The sequence below is a fragment of the Oryctolagus cuniculus genome, chromosome 10, assembly GCF_964237555.1.
Source record: "Oryctolagus cuniculus chromosome 10, mOryCun1.1, whole genome shotgun sequence".
Taxonomy (NCBI): domain Eukaryota; kingdom Metazoa; phylum Chordata; class Mammalia; order Lagomorpha; family Leporidae; genus Oryctolagus; species Oryctolagus cuniculus.
In genome coordinates this window covers 114,635,333-114,656,086 of record NC_091441.1, presented here as the reverse complement: position 1 = coordinate 114,656,086, position 20,754 = coordinate 114,635,333, and the positions used below count along the sequence as shown (strand labels likewise).

Sequence of the window (20,754 nt, the reverse complement as noted above, 5' to 3'; positions counted from 1 at the left end):
GTCTCTAATTTGTCTGACTTATTGAAATGTACACATAATCATAAATAAACCAATTTGATCTATGAACAGTTTTTATAATTGAAAATTTGTATTTGGGGTGGGCGTTCAGCCTGTTTCAAGGTGGCTGGGTGAGATCCCCTAGCTCTGGATCCTGACCCCAGCTTCCCAATGAGGCAGACGCTGGGAGGCAGGATTGATGACTCTAGGTGTCGGGTCCCTGACACCTATGTGGGAGACTTAGACTGAGTTCCTGGCTCCTGGCTCTGTCTCGCTCATTGTGGGCACTGGAGAGTAGACCAACAGATAAGAGCTTATACTCTGCTTCTTAAATAAATGAAATTTTTTTTAAATGTATTTCAACCTATTTTCTACTAAGTTCCACCACGGGGCACAGATAAAACAATCTGGAAGGGAAGGGAGTGTAAGCTGCCCAAAACAACCTGAAAAGACAAGAAGCTTTCCCCAAGCCTTTATTGTGCTATTACTGGCAACTGATGGGGGCTTATCTGCCCTGTAATCAATCTTTGAAGAATAAAGATGTGCTCAACATTAAGTACAGTATAAAAAACAGTACAACAGATAAATCGAGGAGGTGATGGAATGGAAGAGGAACATTCCCCTGAAGGATCCATCGTTAGCAAAGAACGAAAGGAGTTTTTTCCAAACTACCAGAGCTCCTTTGGACACTGTGATGGCCTCCTTAGTGAGGCATAGTTTTTCCTTCCCCTTAATATGTGGAAAAAAGTAAAGGTCATGAACAACATAGTAAGATGGAACCAACTGATTCTTCAGAGACTTCCTTTAAAAAAATAAAGAACAATGATTTTAAAATGTATTTCAACCTATTTTCTACAAAATGGTTGGTCTTCTAATCACACATGCACTTCACGCTAGTGAGGTCAACAAAAGTAGAGAAAACAGAGTTTCTGCCCATGCTTTATAACAACATTGTTCACTCTGAGGCACTGTTTTTGAAAGGCAGAATGACACACCTTTATCCTCTGGTTCACTCCCCAAATGGCCACATCAACTATGAAGCCAGGAATTCCACCTAGGTTCCAGATTTCAGCAGCAGGGACTCAGGCACTGAGCCATCATCTACTGCCTTCCCAAGCACATCAGCCTGACACTGGATCAGAAGCGAAGCAGCAAGGCCTCACACCAGGCACTTAGATTCGGGATTCGGGCGTCACAAGCTGAGGCTTAACTTGCTGCACTACAATGCTCAGTCCAATACAGATTTCTTCAGGGAAAGCCTGTGAGGAAAGTAACTTGGAAAGTAACTTAGAAAGTAGGGGCAGGGGCCCTGATATCTGTGAATATGAATGCATTACCTATTTAAAAGTAAACGAATAAAGTTAACATTCTTTAACAGTTTCTTGAATAGAATGAAATAGTGCAGACAATTATCTCTGACATTTGTGTCAAAAATAACTGGAAATGGGTGGATAGAGATTAAGCAGGATTGTCACAATTAGCTGTTAAAACTAAGCGATAGTACATCAGGTTTGATTCTAATCACTTTAGTTTTACTCATATTTTAAATGCTTACAGATTTATTTTAAAGGTTTCTTGAAGCATTGCTATATCCTTAGAAAGATCCCACTAGCCTCCAGCTTTTTCAGAAACAAAACAGAAGTGAAATATGGGGCCGGCGCTGTGGCACAGTGGGGTAAAGTCCTGGCCTGAGGTGCCGGCATCCCATATGGGCGCCAGTTCTAGTCCTGGCTGCTCCTCTTCCAATCCAGCTCTCTGCTATGGCCTGGGAGATCAGTGGAAGCTGGCCCAAGTCCTTAGGCCCCTGCACCCACATGGGAGACGTGGAGGAAACTCCTGGCTCCTAGCTTTGGATCACTGTAGCTCCGGCCATTGTGGCCATCTGGGGAGTGAACCAGCATTTGGAAGACCTCTCTCTCTGTAACTCTGTTAAATAAGTAAAATAAAAATCTTAAAAAAATAAAAAAAAAAAGAAGTGAGATATACTGATCTGTACTATGAAGATAGGACACCCAGAATGAGGAAAAGGAAGAGTAAGAAATACTCATACATTGACACGATCATGACCTGCATCAAATACTGAGCAGCACTGCCTTCCAAGCTGTAAAGAGATACCCGACTTGCACCATAAATCTTCATTAAATGTCAGACTCCAAGAGGTGGACAGTTCTTTAAATATCCTCTGATCCAAGTAAGGTTCCTAAAGGTGCCTGACACTAAACCACACAAGAACCTTGTGAAAATATAGATTTCAAGCTTCCCCCTTCAAACAACCCGAGTTCAATTCGGTTAATCTAGAAGGAGGCCCAGGAACTTGTGTTTTAACCTGCTTGTCAGATGATTCTATTCCTCAGCCCAGTCACCCTCTCACACAATAACCAGCAGCAGCAGCAGCAAGAGAAACATGCTCTATAACAACCAAGTAAGGGGATGAGCACTGCGGTGCTGGCAGCACGTCAAGGCTCCAGTGTCCCATATGGGAGTCAGTTCAAGTCCTAGCTGCTTCTTTTCTGATCCAGCTCTCTGCTGTGGCCTGGGAAAGCAGCAGAAGTTGGCCCAAGCCATCTACACCAGCACGGGAAGCCTGGAAGAAGCTCCTGGCTTTGCATTAGCCCAGCAATGGCCGTTGTGGCCATCTGGAGAGTGAACCAGCGGATGGAGGACCTCTCTCTCTTTGACTCTCCTTCTCTCTCTGTGTAACTCTGACTTTCAAATAAATAAATAATTTAAAAAGATCATAAATTCCTAAAATTAAAAAAAAAAGAATAAACACAATGCACTGATTTTACACAAAGATGGAGGGTGGGAAAGGTTTACATGTGGAAGTCACAAATAACCAAAATCAGTACAATTTCACTTTCTTTTTAATAGCTATGCCAGTTTTTTGTTTTTCAAAATCCAAAATACAAGAAACATTTTTTGTCTAGAAAATTGAGGCTTTGTGTCAGCATATCTAGGAGCAATGTCCTATCATGATGCCAACCTGAACCTTTGACTGGTACTTTTGAAAACGAACTATGCAGAACTAACTGGCCGCTGCCAGTGCGCTAGAATAGGTGACACTCTGATTTCTGTTAACTCCAAATTTGTCCTGAAGTTATAGCATACACCAAAACGATTTTAAGCATTTACTTTTTTTCTTCAAACTCCATTTTAATATGCCAGAAAATTTAAGTAAACACTGCACTTTAATACATGAACAGAAATTTTTTTAAAGATTTTATTTATTTGAAAGATAGTTACAGAGAGAGGTAGAGCCAGAGAGAGAAAGATCTTCCATCTGCTGGTTTACTCCCCAACAGATGGAAGACTTCTCTCTATGTATCTGTCTCTACCTCTCTCTGTAACTCATTCAAACAAATAAAATAAATCTTTAAAAAATACATAAAATTGGCTAGTCAAAGGAAAGTACTTGAAACATCCCTGTAAGAATGTAACATAACTTGAATATCCCCAGTTTGAAAATCTGAAACTTGAAATCTAAAACTCTGAGCACCAATCTGATGCTCAGAATTCTCAGATTCTGGATTTCAGGGACACTCAACCAATGAGTGCTATGCAAATATTCCAAAATCTTAAAAACTCCAAAATCTGAAACACTTCTAGTCTCAAGCATTTCAGATAAAAGATACTCAATTTGCATTTCTCTGCATGAAGTGATAAAAAGGAAGTCATTTCAGGCTAGAATAATGACAGAAGGAGGGCCAAGGGGTGGGAAAAAGTGGAGGGTATACAAGGAATAGCAATAGAAAGAAATCAGCAATTGGAAAATCAATTAATTAAGATCCTATATGACAAGGAATATTTCACTTGTCTATGACTTGGGCAACATGATCAGTAACACAAATAGCTAAATTACCTAAGAGGAAAGTTCACATACCACTGTTCGTTGCTTATTTGGCAAGAACACACGGATAGTGTTGCTTGTCTTAGAAGAATCTGTGAGTTTGCCATCATCTGACGCCCGACGCTGATAGCCAAACTGCTGAACTATCGTGGGGGAGATGCAGCTGGAGCCATCAAACACTGCATCTTTGAATCCAAAACCATTGCTGATCGTCTTCCAAGCCCCCTGTATGTGCTCCATTGATGCAGCTGAAATAATGCTCAAACCTGGTTAAGAGAGACAAACAATTATAATCCTAAAACAAAAGCAATTAACCCACAAACACAATAGATAATGTAATTATGAAAATAACAGTACGTGAAGTTTTAACAAGAGGCATTTTCTGCTTAAATCCATCTGAAAAGAAAAATAATAGTTTATTTTGAAAAAATACTTCACGGATGAGTAAAAAATGAGGAAAATGGGGAACAGAGGTCAAAAGACTTCTGTTAAAAGCTAACCCTGGGCTGGCGCCATGGCTGACTTGGCTAATCCTCCGCCTGCAGCGCCGGCACACCGGGTTCTAGTCCCGGTTGGGGCGCCGGATTCTGTCCCGGTTGCCCCTCTTCCAGGCCAGCTCTCTGCTGTGGCCCGGGAGTGCAGTGGAGGATGGCCCAAGTGCTTAGGCCCTGCACCCGCATGGGAGACCAGGAGGAAGCACCTGGCTCCTGGCTTTGGATCGGCACGGTGCACTGGCCACAGCGCGCCGGCCGTAGCGGCCATTTGTGGGGTGAACCAACGGAGGGAAGACCTTTCTCTCTGTCTCTCTCACTGTCTAACTCTGCCTGTCAAAAAAAAAAAAAAAAAAAAAAAAAACCCAACCCTGATTAGGAGCCCAGGCCTCCTGATTTCTAGTCTAATACTTTTCCAACTACATTTCTCTTCTTTGGTTATAACAGTAAGTAGGAGCAACTACCCTTAACTACAAGCAACAAGTCAGCACTATGAGAAACACCAAAACCGTACACAATGCAATTTTGGCCATCTGAGAAGAAAAAACAATTATTTCTAGGATGTATTAGATACTTCATCTACCGTAAGAATCCCAAAGACTGCAAACCCCTTCCTCCAGCAACATTTCCTCTTGGAAGTAGAACATGCCCTACTTGGCCAAGAACACACAGGTGACAGGTAAAATAACAAGACTCCTCTCTATTTAAAGTCGTAAATGCTCTACAATATTCAGGGTTCAGTTTCAGCACAGAAACAAAGGGCACAAACAAAAGCAAGCAGAGACAGTCCTCTAAGACAGAAGAACCAAATGTTCTAACTGGGCAGCAAGATGACTGCTGCGTGAGCCCACAGCAAGTTGCACATTAAGACAGTCCGCTTCAGATGTCAGGACTTCAAGCGCCCTAGCACTGGCTTAGAAAAGGGCAGGGGTTTGTTTGCTCTTTTACAAAAGTCAGAGGTTGATAAGGAATCCCATCCTTCCTAGGCCTTCCTCCTTCAGAAACTTCTTTTTGTCTCATTATGCATAAAGGGAGCATTTACTCCGCGCCCACTATTAAAAGGTAGGGTACACAGCATCCACTCCACGCAGCAGTGCTGAGATTCCGAACTGGACTGCTTTGACCCCACAAGCCCTTATTTTCCCATATAATTTAGCTAGAGTTGAAACAACATAGAATTAAAGACCGTAAGATCCAAATCTCTTGTTTTCAAACAGAAATTTCTAGCTGAATACACACTACATGCTGACTATTTCCCACATGACATGCCTGAATGAAGAAGAAATGTTAGATCTTAATTATTCTTTGCTGATAACTTCGGGAACCAGAGAGATTTAGACTTACTCAAGATCACAACTTGGTGTTATTCTTAGACAGTCTTGGTATAACCTTAGTAATCACTAAGACCTTAAACGATGTACATAAAAACTGATTTAGTAATTTTATTCTAGGAATAAAAACCTGAAAAAATATACACATACAGTTTGGGGTGAGTGTTTAACCTAGCAGTTAGGTGATGCATCCACACGGGAGCACCTGGGTCTCATTCCCAACTCTTGATTCCTGCAGATACAGACCCTTTAAGGAGGCAGAGGTGATAGCTCAAGTAATCGTGTCCCACTCATGCATGCGGGAGATCTGAGCAGTGCTCCCGGCTCCCGGTTTATGCCCTAGCCACCGCATCAATCTGGGGAATGACCGAGCAAATGGGAACACTGTGTATATGTGCATCTCTGCCTCTCAAATGTGTAAGTTTTTTAAAAACTTTTATTTAATAAATATAAATTTCCAAAGTACAGTTTATGGATTACAATGGCTTCCCCCCCATAACTTCCCTCCCACCCGCAACCCTCCCATCTCCCGCTCCCTCTCCCATTCCATTCGCATTGATTCATTTTCAATTATCTTTATATATAGAAGATCAATTTAGTATAAATTAAGTAAAGATTACAACAGTTTGCACCCACACCGAAACACAAAGTGTAAAATACTATTTGAGTACCAGTTATAGTGTTAATTCACATTGCACAACACATTAAGGACAGAGATCCTACATGAGGAGTAAATGCACAGTGACTCCTGTTGTTGACTTAGCAAACTGACACTCTTGTTTATGGCGAAAGTAATCACCCTAGGTTCTTGTCGTGAGTTGCCAAGGCTATGGAAGCATTTTGAGTTCGCCGACTCCGATCTTATTTAGACAAGGCCATAGTCAAAGTGGAAGTTCTCTCCTCCCTTCAGAGAAAGGTACCTCCTTCTTTGATGGCCCATTCTTTCCACCGGGATCTCACTCACAGAGATCTTTCATTTATGTCTCCCCCCAGCCCCCCCAGAGTGCCTTGGCTTTCCATGCCTGCAAAACTCTCATGGGCTCTTCAGCCAGATCCGAATGCCTTAAGAGCTAATTCTGAGGCCAGAGTGCTGTTTAAGGCATCTGCCATTCCATGGGCCTCTGCACCAGTATGGGAGACCTGGAAGAAGCTCCTTTCTCCCAGCTTCAGATCAGCACAGCTCCGGCCATTGCGGCCATTTGGGGGAATGAACCAGTGGATGGAAGATCCCTCTCTGTCCTCTCTGCCTCTATCTCTCTGTAACTCTGCCCTTCAAATAGATAAATCTTTAAAAAGAGAAAAGACTTATCAAGAATGAAATTTTTGGGGGCAGGCATTGTGGCACAGTATAACACTGCCTGCTAAGCCAACATCTCATGCAGACACCATTTCAAGTCTTGGCTCTTCTACTCCTGAGCCAGCCCCTGCAAAAGCAACTAAGAAAGCAGCAAAACATGACCCAAGTCCTTGGGCCCCTGCACCCTCAAAGGAGACCTCAGGCTCCTGCGTTCTGCCTACCCCAGCCCCCATGATTTGGGGTGTGAACCAGCAACTGGAACAACTCTTTCTGTAACTTTGCCTTTTAAATCAATAAATAAATCTTTATTTTTTTCCCCTTCCAAACAGAAAAAATTTATCAGTAAGTTCCTGGCTCCTGGCTTTGATCTGCGCAGGTCTAGCCATTACAGCCATTTGAGGAGTGAACCAGCAGATGGAAGATCTCCCTCTGTGCCTCTCCCTCTCCCCTGCAACCACATGGGAGACCTGGAGGAAGTTCTTGGTTCCTGGCTTCGGATCGGCGCAGCTCCTGCCATTGCACCAACTGGAGAATGAGCCATGAGCCAACGGAAGGAAGACCTCCTTCTCCCTCACTCCCTCCTTCCCTCTCTCTCCCCACCCCACCTCTGCCTCTCCTCTCTCTGTGTAACTCTTTCAAATAAATCAACAAATTATTTTTAAACAAGTGATGAAATAATTCAGCTTTAATTCAAGTTTTACATTTATCATTCATATTTTTATTTTTCTATCTCCATATCAAGTCCACCTAAAGGCTAAGAGGCCTGCTAATTCAGCGCTCTCTAATCTGTATCATATCACTCTCCTCACACAAAATGACAGACTAAATTTACAAGACATGCTTAGGTAAGCAGACATGGCTCCTCCAGGTTAAAGTGATAAGCCCACGGCTCCAAGCTCAAGGCCCCCACTAGGTGCCTCAGCGCAGACAGGTACACCTGTTCATCACAAGAAACTCTGCTTTACTCAATCAACTTAATAAGAAGTAGTGACATGAAAATATTAAAGAAGCATTTTTTAAAAAATTGTTTGGCCAGCACTGTGGCATGACAGGTAAAGCCACCACCTGCATTGCTGGCATCCCATATGGGCACCGGCTGGAATCCCGGCTGCTCCACTTCTGATCTAGCTCTCGGCTAAAGTGCCTGGGAAAGCAGCAGAGGATAGCCAAAGTCCTTGTGCCCCTGCACCCACATGGGAGACCTGGAAGAAGCTCCTGGCTTCGGATCGGCTCAGCTCTGGCTGTTGTGGCCAATTGGGGAGTGAACCAGTGGATGGAAGACTGATCTCTCTCTCTCTCTCTCTCTCTCTCTCTCCCCCCCACTTTTCAAATAAATAAATAAAATTTTTAAAAGTCATTTTTCCTATTTCATGTAATTCTACCAGTTTTCTTGTAAATATTTCATTGTTATGTTGACCCAAATAAATAAGTACATTAGATTTTCATTCTTTTCTCAAATACCATTAATTATTTTGTGTCCTTATCATTCAGGTAACTTGTTTAAAGTAGAAAATACCTATTTAATGGATACACTGACAATAATTTCTATACACTAATTACAATCAAACTCATACCACTCTCCAACTGTGACAAGATTACATGGATAATTAATTTTTAAAAATCCCAAGTTATATCCTTAATTCCTGCTCAATTTCAATCAACTTGGAAGTCAATCAAAACTGAAAGTTGCAGAATTTATAACGCAGTAAATATAAAAATTATGTAAATTAAGATGGCTATTAAAAATGTAATACAACAAGCAAAGGTCCATGAAAAACACAAATATTCAATAAAGTCCATTTGACTACCTGAATAATAATTATTTGTTTGCTGTTTTGACACTAGCTAAAATTCACTAGGCAGAAAGATACATTCACCAAAAAATAAATTACTAAAATTTCTACACCAATTAGGCAGCACCAACAATAATGATATTGCTACTAGCTAACAGCTATTGTTTATCATATGTTAGTTCTTTACCTATATCTCATTTAATCCTTCACTATCCCATGAGACAAACCATCAGTCTGATTTTGAAAAGGAGGAAACTGATGAGTACAAAGGTTTACTAAAACTGTCCAAGGTTACAGAGAAAGATACAGAGCTCAGATTACTGACAGAGGGTAAAGTCAAAAGCATTCACATGTGTTGTAAGCTTCATCACATAGCATTATTTATTCTAAAGTCGATAAGATCAGGGCGTTTGTGAGATATGCGTTGCTCAGACAAGGTGTCAGAATAACCCTGCAACTGCTCATTCTAGTTTCTTGATAACTGGCTCCTTCTGGCAATTTGTTTTTAATTATACTTTTCACTTACAAATAAAACAGAAACTAAATTTGGGGAGGAAGACAAAGGAATACAGTTGTCCATAAGCTTACTCATCCCAACACAACAAATTTTGCTATCAATTTCTAAAACTAGAGGTATATTACATGGTTATATCCATTCAAAATCTGGTATTAGCTATATGGTCTTTTGCCAAATTGCTTAACTTCTGCACATGCCAAGTTTCTCATTCACGCAGTCATGCAGTAATCTCACTGGATGCCTACTACATGCGGTTATCTCAGCAAACAAGAGACACAGATCCCTGGACTCAGGAGCAGCTGATCTTATGGTGGAGGCACACCCAATAAACTCTACAATACACGACTGGGGTTCTAAGTGCTGCTGGAAGCGAGACAGACTGCAATTTTTACAGTGACTTCACTAGAACCCTCAACAGGGGCAAGTGTTTGGCTCAACAGTTAATTTGCTGCTTGGGACTCCCTTATACTGTATCAGAATGCCTGGTTTCAGTCTTGGCTACTTCGCTTCTGATCCAGCTTCCTGCCAGTGCATACCCTGAAAGACAACAGATGATGGCTCAAGTAGTCAAGTCCCTGCCAACCATGTGGAAAGTCTGGTGGATTTCTGGGCTCCTGGCTTCAGCATGGCTCAGACTCAACTGTTCTGGGTATCTTTCTGTCTCTGTCCAACAAAATGAAAATTAAAAAAACAAAAACATCCAGGCTCAATGATTAGGTTACAACTGAGCAAACTTTGGAAGTCAGTGAGTTTGACTTGCAGAAAGCTGGGAGAACATTCCAGTTAGAACAGACAGGCACTGAAATTCCTGTGTACAAGTTATAGCGAAGATGGAGGGGCACTGTGGCACAGGTTAAGTCCATACTTCGGACAGCAGCATCCCATATCAAAACGCCTCCTTCTCTTTCTCTCTCTCTCTCTCTCTATATATATATATCCTTCAAATAAAAAATAATCAATTTTTAAAAAGACAAATAGCAAAAAGATCACAGAAGTGAAGTGGGAGTACATACAGGGGATGCAGGGAACAACAAAAGTAACAAGAGTGGGGCCAGCACTGTGGGTAGTAGGTTAAACTTCCACCTGTGGTGCCAGCATCCCATATGGGCGAAAGTTCCAGTCCGGGTTTCTCCTCTTCCAACCCAGCTCTCTGCTAATGGCCTGAGAAAGGAGCGGAAGATGGCCCAAGTCCTTGGACCTCTGCATCTGCATGGGAGACCCTGAAGAAGCTCCTGGCTCCTGGCTTCAGATTGGCTCAGCTCCGGCCAATGCGGCCATTTGGGGAGTGAACCAGCAGATGGAAGACCTCTTTCTCCCTCTCCCTCTGTCTGTAACTCTGCCTCTGAAATAAATTTAAAAAGTGTGTGTATATATATATATATATATATATATATTCTATGCTTTACAGAGGGGACTGGGAGGTCACTGAAAGGTTCTGAGTAGAGATGCAATCCGCCTTAGATTTTACAAGGATCGCTCTATCCTGAAAATAAACTACCCAGGCAGTTACAGATCCAATTTTGGAGTTCAGAAGATGTCTAGATTGAATAATTAACTGCAAAATAAGGACAATAATACCTCAGTGAATTCTTATGAAAACTGTCCAACGGTGTATGTAAAGCACATGTACTATACATTTCACATGGTAACACTGCTGTAGCTTCTATCCTACAGAAGAACACCTGGCATAGGAGATGAGAGACCGAAAATTCAATTCATGCTTCCCTTGTGCCTGCTATACAGACTTCATCGGCTGTTGGAAGGGAATCCCTCTATCTCACAAGAAGCGGGTGGCACTATAGCTAACCAATGTCTCCACAGCGCTACATCTGTCCAGAGGGAGTTTTTCTATTTAGCAGTGATGTCAGTGGGGATAACTGTGGCCCTAATCCTTACCCACATATGTATATCCTTTCACACAACAGCATTCTCAGTCCGTAAGTTATAATACCCTCCTTCAAATTTAATTTACTAATAATCTGTCTTATCATACTCCAATATATTGGATATAATTTATTTTGCCCACTTTTACCTTTTTTTTTTTTTCAAAATTTAAACCCTCTGAAATTAGAAAACATTTTACAGTAATATGCCTTATTTACCCTAACAGACACTAAATTAAGCACCTTCAAAAAATAAACAACTCCACAGGCATTCTGTTTAAACACCCTAGGCATGGGATTACTGAGTCAACAGATTAAGAATTACGTATGAGTGTTGCCACTATCATGTTTTGAATATTTTAAGACTGGACTTGGGTGAATTTATTTTTTTTTTTAATTCATGTGAGACAGAGAGCGCTCCTGGGGACTGGTTTACTCCCCAAATGCCTACAATCCAGATCTCCCACATGGGTGACAGGAATCCAATTATTTGAGGCCTCAAAGCTGCCTCCCCAGGGTCAAAAATAGCAGAAAGCTGAGAGCCAGGGGCAGGCAATGAACCCAGGCACTGCATTTTGGGATGCGCGCTTCCTAACTGGAGGCTTAACTACTGGGCCAAACACCTACCCCACATTTTTGTTCTGAAGATAATCTTATTTTCTGAAATGACTGGTCACTGTTTTCTTTTCATCTTTTCTAGGGGAGGGGAGGTGGGGGAGGTTTAACCTGAGAAAAGGAGGCCTGTGCTGCTACTTTATCCTTCTTAGATACGACAAACATTTCTAAAACCTTAGAGAATGTGAAGATAAAGATTGATAAGGGCAACCAACACTAATGAGTATAACCTTTCTAAGAACTCCACATTAGGCTAAGCCTCCTCCTGCAGCGTCAGTATCCCATATGCGTTCCGGTTCTAGTCCTGGCTGCTCCTCTTCTGATCCACCTCTCTGCTTTAATGCCTGGGAAAGCAGTAGAAAATGGCCCAAGTGCTTGGGCCCCTGCATCCACGAGGGAGACCTGGAAGAAGCTCCTGGCTCCTAGTTTCAGATCAACCTAGCTCAAGCCATGGCGGCCACTTGGGGAGTGAACAGGCGTATGGAAGACCTTTCTCTGTCTCTCCCTCTGTCTGTAACTCTGCCTCTCAAATAAATAACTAAATAAATAAAATCTACAAAAAGGGGGGGGGGACTCCACATCAGGGCAGCTTTCCATCAACAAATGTCGAGTGAGACTATTTTGTACTTGTTAACTCCTTTGAAGAAAAACAACTCAATAGTCTACCTACCAAAGAGCTCTTTGAACCCCCTGTAATACAAAGGCCTATCTACCAAAAATGAGTCATTAAGACATAGAATATTAAGACCAATAACCAAGAGCAAAACTGAATCAGTAATAAAGAAAGAAAAGCCAGGACAGCTTCACTGCTGAATTCTACCGAACATTTAAAGAACTAATTCCAATTCTTCTCAAGCTATTCAAAACAACAGAAAGGAGAGAATCCTCTATGAAGCCTGCATCACCTTAATATCTAAACTTGAAAAAGATACAACTGAGGAAGAGAACTATAGACCAATACTGTTGATAAACACAGATCAAAAATGCTCAAGAAAATCTTAGCTAATTGAATCCAACAACACATCAGAATGACCATTCACACGGACCAAGTGGGATTTATCCCTGGTATGCAGGCATGGTTCAGCATTCGCAAATCACATCAACAAACTGAAGAACAAAAATCATGGTTATATCAACAGATGCAGAGAAAGCATGTGACAAAAAAACACACAGCCTTTCATGTTGAAAACCTTAAGCAAACTGGGTACAGAAGGAACATTCCTCAATACAATCGAGGCAATGTACGGCAAACCCATGGCCAGCATCCTACTGAATGGGCAAAAGCTGAAAGCATTCCCACTGAGATCTGGAACCAGACAAAGATGTGCACGCTCACCACTGCTATTTAATATAGTCCCATAACTTTTAGCCAGAGGCATTAGGCAAGAAAAAGAAATCAAAGGAATACAAATTGAGGGGCCGGCCCCATGGAGCAGTAGGTTAATCCTCCACCTGTGGTACTGGCATTCCCATATGGGCACCACTAGTTCTAATCCCGGCTGCTCCTCTTCCAATCTAGCTCTCTGCTGTGGCCTGGAAAAGCAGAAGATGGCCCAAGTCCGTGGGCCCCTGCACTCACATGGGAGACCCAGAAGAAGCACCTGGCTCCTGGCTTCAGATCGGCACAGCTCAGGCGGTTGTAGCCATTTGGGGAGTGAACCAACGAAAGGAAGACCTTTCTCTGTCTCTCCCTCTCACTTCTGTAACTCTGCCTTTCAAGTGAATTTTAAAAAATCTTTTTTTAAAAAAAGAAATACAAATTGGAAAGGAGGAAATCAAACCATCCCTATTTGCAGATGACATGATCCTATACAAAGGGATTCAAAAGACTCCACTGAGAGATTACTGGAACTCATACGAGAGTTTGGTAAAGTGGCAGGATATAAAATCAACACAGAAAAATCTAGAGCCTTTTATACACAGACAATGTCATGGCAAATAAAGAACTTATAAGTTTAATCACATTCACAATAGCTCCAAAAAGACTCAAATACCTTTGAATAAATTTAACCAAGGATGTCAAAGATCTCTACTATGAAAATTACAAAACACTAAAGAAACAAATAGAAGATGACATTTAAAAGTGGAAAAATCTTCCATGTTCATGGATTCCAAGACTCAACATTATCAAAATGTCTATACTACCAAAAGCAATTTACAGATTGAATGCAATCCCAACCAAAATACTAATGGCATTCTTCACAGATCTAGACCCTGAATAGCTAAAGCAATCTTATACAACAAAAATAAAGCCGGAGGCATCATAACATCTGATTTAAAAACATAACACAGGGCAGTTATAATCAAAACAGTGTGGTACCAGCATAAAAACAGACTTGTAGATCAGTGGAATGGAATATCAACTCCAGAAATCAATCCACGTGTCTACAACCAAATTACCTTTGATAAAGGAGCTAAAATCAATTCCTAGAGCAAGGAAAACCTCTTTAATAAACAGTGCTGGTGATACTGGGTCTCCATGAAAATAGTATAAAATAGTATGAAAACAGATCCCAACATTACACCTTACACTAAAATCTACTCAAAAGGGATCAAAGACCTAAATCTACCACCCAATACCATCAAATCAATAGAGAACATAGGGGAAACTCTGCAAGACACTGGCACAGGCAAAGACTTCTTGGAAAAGACTCCCAAAGGCACAGGCAATCAAAGCCAAAATTGACAATTGAGATTACATCAAGTTGAGAAGCTTCTGCACTGCAAAAGAAACACTCAGCAAAGTGAGGATGCAACAAACAAAATGGGAGAAAATACCTGCAAACTATGCAACTGATAGAGGGTTAACATTCAGAATCTATAAAAAGCTTAAGAAACTCAACAACAACAAAACAAACAATCCAGTTAAGAAATGGGCAAAGGACTTGAACAGGCATTTTTCAAGAGAGGAAACTCAAACGGCCAACAGACATTTGATAAAATGCTCAGGATCACTAGCCTTCAGGGAAACGAAAATCAAAACCACAATGAGGTTTCACCCCACTCTGGTTAGAATGGCTCTCATACAGAAATGACAAATTCTGGCGAGGATGTGGAGGAAATGTGGGGAGCAACCCGGACTGGACTGAGTTACTGGAATTAAGACTTATTCTATGCATCTGCTCTCCCACAATATGGCGCTGGGAGAGGAGGCAACAGCTTCTACCCAGCTGCCTCTCACCAACTTGACAAGCTGCAGGACCTGCTCCTGATTGGAGGAGAGCAGCGTACTCGGCGTGTGGGCAGCCGAGTTAGGATTGGAGGAGGAGGACTATAAAGGAGGAGAGAGACGGCATGCACCAGGAACATCTAAGAGGAACATCTAAGGGGAACATCTAAGGGGAACACCTGTGCAGCCCCCGAGAGAGCCGGCCGGCGGTGTGCCGCTCCCCTGCAGAAGTGGGGAATGTGGCAGGGGGAACTGCCCTTCCACGGAGGTGGAAGGACCAGCAGCCAACCCGGGAAGGACCAGCAGCAACCCGGGGAGGGCCGAGCAGACGAAAGAACAGCGCAGGGTCCTGTGTCGTTCCTCCACGAAGACGGGGAGTGACATAATGGTGCTGTGACTCGGATATGAAGCCTAGGCAGGGTTTGGTGTCGTTCCTCCACGAAGAGGGGGAGCGACATAATGGTGCCGTGACTCGGATAGGAAACCTAGGAGGGAAGAAGTGGAAAATACCGGAGAGAGAGACTAGAAGAGCCTAGGGGAAAGCCGGACGGAAAAGGTGCCGGAAGAAGCTATTGAAAGGCTAGGCATAGACTCGGATACGGACTGTGGGAAAGAAGTTAGGATTTAAAGTGAAAGCAAGAAGAAACTTAGACTCAGATACGGACTGCAGGTTGAAAGTGAAAGTGAAACCTATAAGAAACTTAGACTTGGATACGGACTGTGGGGAGAGGCCAGGAGAAATGAGGGAGGAATATTGTTGGAAGAAAATTTAGGGAAACATACCGGGTAGAGAAAAATGTTAGGGAGGATGAAGCCGCGAGTGCAGGCCGAGGCGGAGACTTAAGCCAGCTTGGAATTCTTCAAGTCAGCCTGGGGAGCAAAAGGCGAAGATCTGGAACCAGAGGCAGAGACGTGGGCCGCCAGGTTTGAATTCGCCAGGTTAGTCCGGGGAACTTGGACTGAATGCCGGTGGTGGCGGAAACGTGAGCTGGGGCTGTGTGACTCGCGGAAGCCGCCACGTGCAGAGAGAGCACGGGGCGTGAATAGATAGGGAACGCTGGGCTAGTGAGAGACCGCGGAGTGTGCGCGTGAAGCCGAGCCGCGCAGAGCCGGGAAGCCGCGCAGATGAGAGAAGCGCGGGCTGAAGCGGCTCAGAGCCGGGAAGCCGCCGTGGGGCGGGCGCCGGGAAGCCGCAGGGATAAGAGAAACAGAAGTTTAGAAGTAAAATGAGAGAAATAGGAATGCTGGTAGATAGAAGTAAAATAGGAGAAATAGGAATGCCCGGAGATAGAGAAACAGAAAAATAAGGCCTCCCATCAACATGGCAATGAGAGAGCTTGGATTCGGTCTGCCTGATTAGGGAAGTGGTGAGCACCTGCGGGCAGCTAGCAGCTTATGCGCCGCAGGTCACCGAAGACAGGCACGAATTAACATCAAAAAGTCTCTCCACAATACCTTGGATTCGGTCTGCCTGATTAGTAAGGCGGTAAGCACCAGCAGGCGGCTCGACCAGAGTATGAGCCGCAGGTCACCGAAGATAGGCACGAATCAACACCAATAGGCCTCCCCACAATATGGCAATGAGAAGGCTTGGATTCGGTTTGCCTAATAGGGCTTGTAAGCACCTGCAGGCAGTTCTGGCAGAGCACCGAACTCAGGCACGCATCAGCGCCTAAAAACCTCCTCACAACATGGCAAAGAGAGGACCCGGATTCGGTTTGCCTGATTGATAGGACTTGTAAGCACCTGTGGGCAACTCTAGCAAGTAGAGCAGAGTGTGTGCCGCGGGACACCGAAGACAGGCGCGTATCAACGCCAAAAAATAAAAAGAAAGGGGGATCTGTGGGGAGCAACCCGGACTGGACTGAGTTACTGGAATTAAGACTTATTCTATGCATCTGCTTTCCCACAATATGGCGCTGGGAGAGGAGGCAACAGCTTCTACCCAGCTGCCTCTCACCAACTTGACAAGCTGCAGGACCTGCTCCTGATTGGAGGAGAGCAGCGTACTCGGCGTGTGGGCAGCCGAGTTAGGATTGGAGGAGGAGGACTATAAAGGAGGAGAGAGACGGCATGCACCAGGAACATCTAAGAGGAACATCTAAGGGGAACACCTGTGCAGCCCCCGAGAGAGCCGGCCGGCGGTGTGCCACTCCCCTGCAGAAGTGGGGAATGTGGCAGGGGGAACTGCCCTTCCACGGAGGTGGAAGGACCAGCAGCCAACCCGGGAAGGACCAGCAGCAACCCGGGGAGGGCCGAGCAGACGAAAGAACAGCGCAGGGTCCTGTGTCGTTCCTCCACGAAGACGGGGAGCGACAGGAAAAGGTACCCTGGTCCACTGTTGGTGGTAATGTAAACTAGTGCAACCACTGTGGAAGACAGTATGGAGATATCTCAGAAATCTGAACACAGACCCACCATACGACCCACCATATGATCCACCTGGGAATTTACTCAAACCAGAAGAAATAAGTATATAAAATAGTTATCTGCACCCCCACATGTTCAATGCAGCACAATTCATAATAGCTAAGATATGGAATCTACCAAGAAATCCATCAACTGTTGGCTGGATAAAGAAATTACAGAATATATATTCACTATGGAGTACTACTCAGCTGTTAAAAAAAAAATGAAGTCCTGCCTTTTGCAACAGGATAGTTGCAACTATCCTGGAGTAAGGGTTGAAGTATGGGTGGGAGGGAGGGTGGGGGTTAAGTGCCACTAAGTTCTAAATCTGTATATATGAAATATATGAAACTTGAATAACTTAAATTTTAAAATATTGTTAATAAAAAATAAGAAGCCCTTTATTTATAGAGAAGGTAAACTAGAAAGTTTCTAGACATTGTGGGATTAAAGTTCTAGGATTTAGAAGTTCAGAAACCCAGTTAGCAACTACTCAATTAGTACAGACCTGATTTTTAACTTCATCATTACATAAATCACATATAATCTACCCATTTTTTAAAAAACTCAAGTATGGCACTGGCACAGTGGCATAGTAGATTAATCCTCCACCTGCGGTGTCAGCTTCCCATATAGGTGCCGTTTCTAGTCCTGGCTGCTCCTCTTCCAATGCAGCTCTCTGCTGTGGCCTTGGAGAGCAGCAGAAGATGACCCAGGTGCTTGGGTCCCTGCACCCACATGGGAGACTGGGAGGAAGCACCTCGCTCCTGGCTTTGGATCAGCACAGTTCCGGCTGTTGCAGCCATTTGGGGAGTGAACCAACAGAAAGAAGACCTTTCTCTCTGTCTCTCCCTCTCACTGTCTGTAACTCTACCTTCCAAATAGATAAAATAAATCTTTAAAAAAAAAAAAAGTAAGCACTATGAATTTATTTATTTGAGGGGCAGTTTAGTTTTTTAAAGCAATTTACTAACATGTTTGCAAATGCATGATAATTACAACAAAATTTCCATGTTAATGTGATGTTACTACAAAGAGAACATAATGATATTTCACTCCCTTTCTCCCTTTGTTTCTGAGATAACATTTTTAATGTACATTATAGTCAAAGGATTCATGCTTCACTAAATAGAGAGTTCAACAAGTAAAAAACAAAAATTCATCAATCAACAGGGAGATACACAGGGACTATAAGCAATCATCAAAGGCAAAGATGTCCATTTCACTCATGTAAATTGTAAAATTATCATACGTTATTAAAACTTTAGTAGTATATCATTTTAATCTTTGGTTTGACAAAGATATAAAACAAAGTCTGAGGGCCAGTGCAGTGGCGTAGTGGGTAAAGCTGCCGCTTGCAGTGTCAGTATCCCATATGGGTACCAGTTCAAGTCCCAGTTACTCAATTTCCAATCCAGCTCTCTGCTATGGCCTGGGAAAGCAGCAGAAGATGGTCCAAGTCCTTGGGCTCTTGCACCGGCATGGGAGAGCCAGAGAAAGCTCTTGGCTTTGGATTGGCCCAGCTCAGACCATTGAGGCCATTTGAGGAGTGAACCCCTGCCCTGCTTCTCTGTAACTCTATCTTTCCTTTCAAATAAATAAATAATCTTTTTTTTTTTTCCAAATTTATTTTTAACTTTTGTTCCCACATGTGATACCTGCCTTGCTGTGTCAGGCTTACTTCACTCAACATGATGTCCTCCAGTAGCACCCATTTTCATAAAATTTTTATAAAAATGATAGAAGCTCATTCTTTTCTTTAGAGCTGAATGATATTACACTGGTGTGTATGTGTGTGTTATCTTTATCCATTAATCTGACACCTTGGTTCATCCCACATTTTGGCTATTTTAACAGTGCTGTTATAAACCGGGCGGGGGGTGGGGGCAACACAGTGGTTTAGTAGGTTAAGCCTCCGCCTATAGTGCTGGCATCCCATATGGGTGCCGGTTCGAGTCCCAGCTGCTCCTCTTCTGATTCGGCTCTCTGCTTAGAGCCTGGGAAAGCAGCAGAAGATGGCCCAAGAGCTTGCACCCCTGCACCCTAGTAGGTGACCTAGAAGAAATTCCTGGCTCCTGGCTCAGCTCCAGCCATTGCGGCCACTGGCTAGTGAATCAGCCAATGGAAGACCCTTCTCTCTGTCCCTCCCTCCCTCTCCATCTGTAACTTCCTCTCAAACAAATAAAATCTTAGAAAAAAAAACCTAAACAAAACAAAAACATGGTGGTGTTGCCTTCTCTTTCATACAAGTTCACGCTTTTTCACTATATATTCAGTACTAGAACTGCTGGATCATATGGCAAGTCTATTTCTGTTTAAGAAATCTCCACACTGTTTTTCATAGTGGCTGCACTAATTTACATTGCCACCAACAGTGTATAAGTTTCTCCTTCTCCACATCCTCACCAGCATTTGCTACTTTCAGTCTCTGACTAATAACCATTCTGAAAGGGATAAAGCGATGCCTCATTATGGTTTTGTTTTGGATTTCCCTGATGGTTAATGATGTAGATTATTTTTTCATAATATTTGTTGGCCATTGTATTTCTTCTTTTGAGAACTATCTACTGAGGTCCTTTGTCCAATTCTTCACTGGATTGGTTTCCTTTCTGTTGTTGACTTTTTTGAATTGCTGATATATTCTGGATATTAATCCTTTGTTGGGTAGGTAGCTTGAAAACATTTTTTTCCCATTTTCTTAGATGTCTCTTCAGCATATTTATTGTTTCCTCTGTTGTGCAAAAGTTTGAGTTGGACACAGCTCCATTTGTCTAGTTCCGCTTTTGTTCCTAGTGCTTGGGAGTCTTATTTAAGAAGCCATCACCGGGGCCGGCGCTGTGGTGTACTAGATTAATCACCCAGCTGCAGCGCCAGCAGACCATACGGGCATCAGGTCAAATGCCGGCTTTTCTAATTCTAATCCAGCTCCCTGCTAATGGCATGGGAAAGCAGTGGAAGACGGTTCAAGTGCTTGGGCCCCTGCCACCTACGTGGAAGACCCAGATGAAATTCCTGGCTTTGGATCGGGCCAGCTCCGACCATCATGGCCATGTGGGGGAATGAACTAGGTAATGGAATACCTCCCTCTGTCTCTCAAATAAATAAATCTTTTTTAAAAATGTCATGATCTGTACCAATGTCTTCAAGTATTATTACTTTACCCATTTAAAGTATGTAATTCAGTGATTTTAATATATTCACAGTTGTACAAACTTCAACACAATCAATTTTAGAACTTTTAATCACTCCCAAAAGAAAAGTCCTTAGCCATAATCTTCCAATCTTCTCCAACTAATAGTTTATTTTCTGCCTCTAAAAATTTGTCCAATTAAAAATTTCATATACACAGAGTTATCTAATATGGAGAATTTTATGGCTGCCTCCATTCACTCAGCGTAATATTTT

The 20,754-nt window shown here is 42.8% G+C and overlaps 1 protein-coding gene across 9 annotated transcripts in view; it reads right to left on the bottom strand.

Annotated features, from left to right (window-relative positions):
* Positions 1-20,754, bottom strand: part of RAF1 (Raf-1 proto-oncogene, serine/threonine kinase) — a 91,141-nt gene that overhangs the window by 27,479 nt on the left and 42,908 nt on the right. For all 9 annotated transcript variants that reach the window (XM_051851723.2, XM_070051084.1, XM_070051087.1 and 6 more), the window contains one exon: positions 3,878-4,110. In XM_051851723.2, the coding sequence (XP_051707683.1) occupies positions 3,878-4,110 (233 nt within the window). The remainder of the gene's footprint in view (positions 1-3,877; positions 4,111-20,754) is intronic.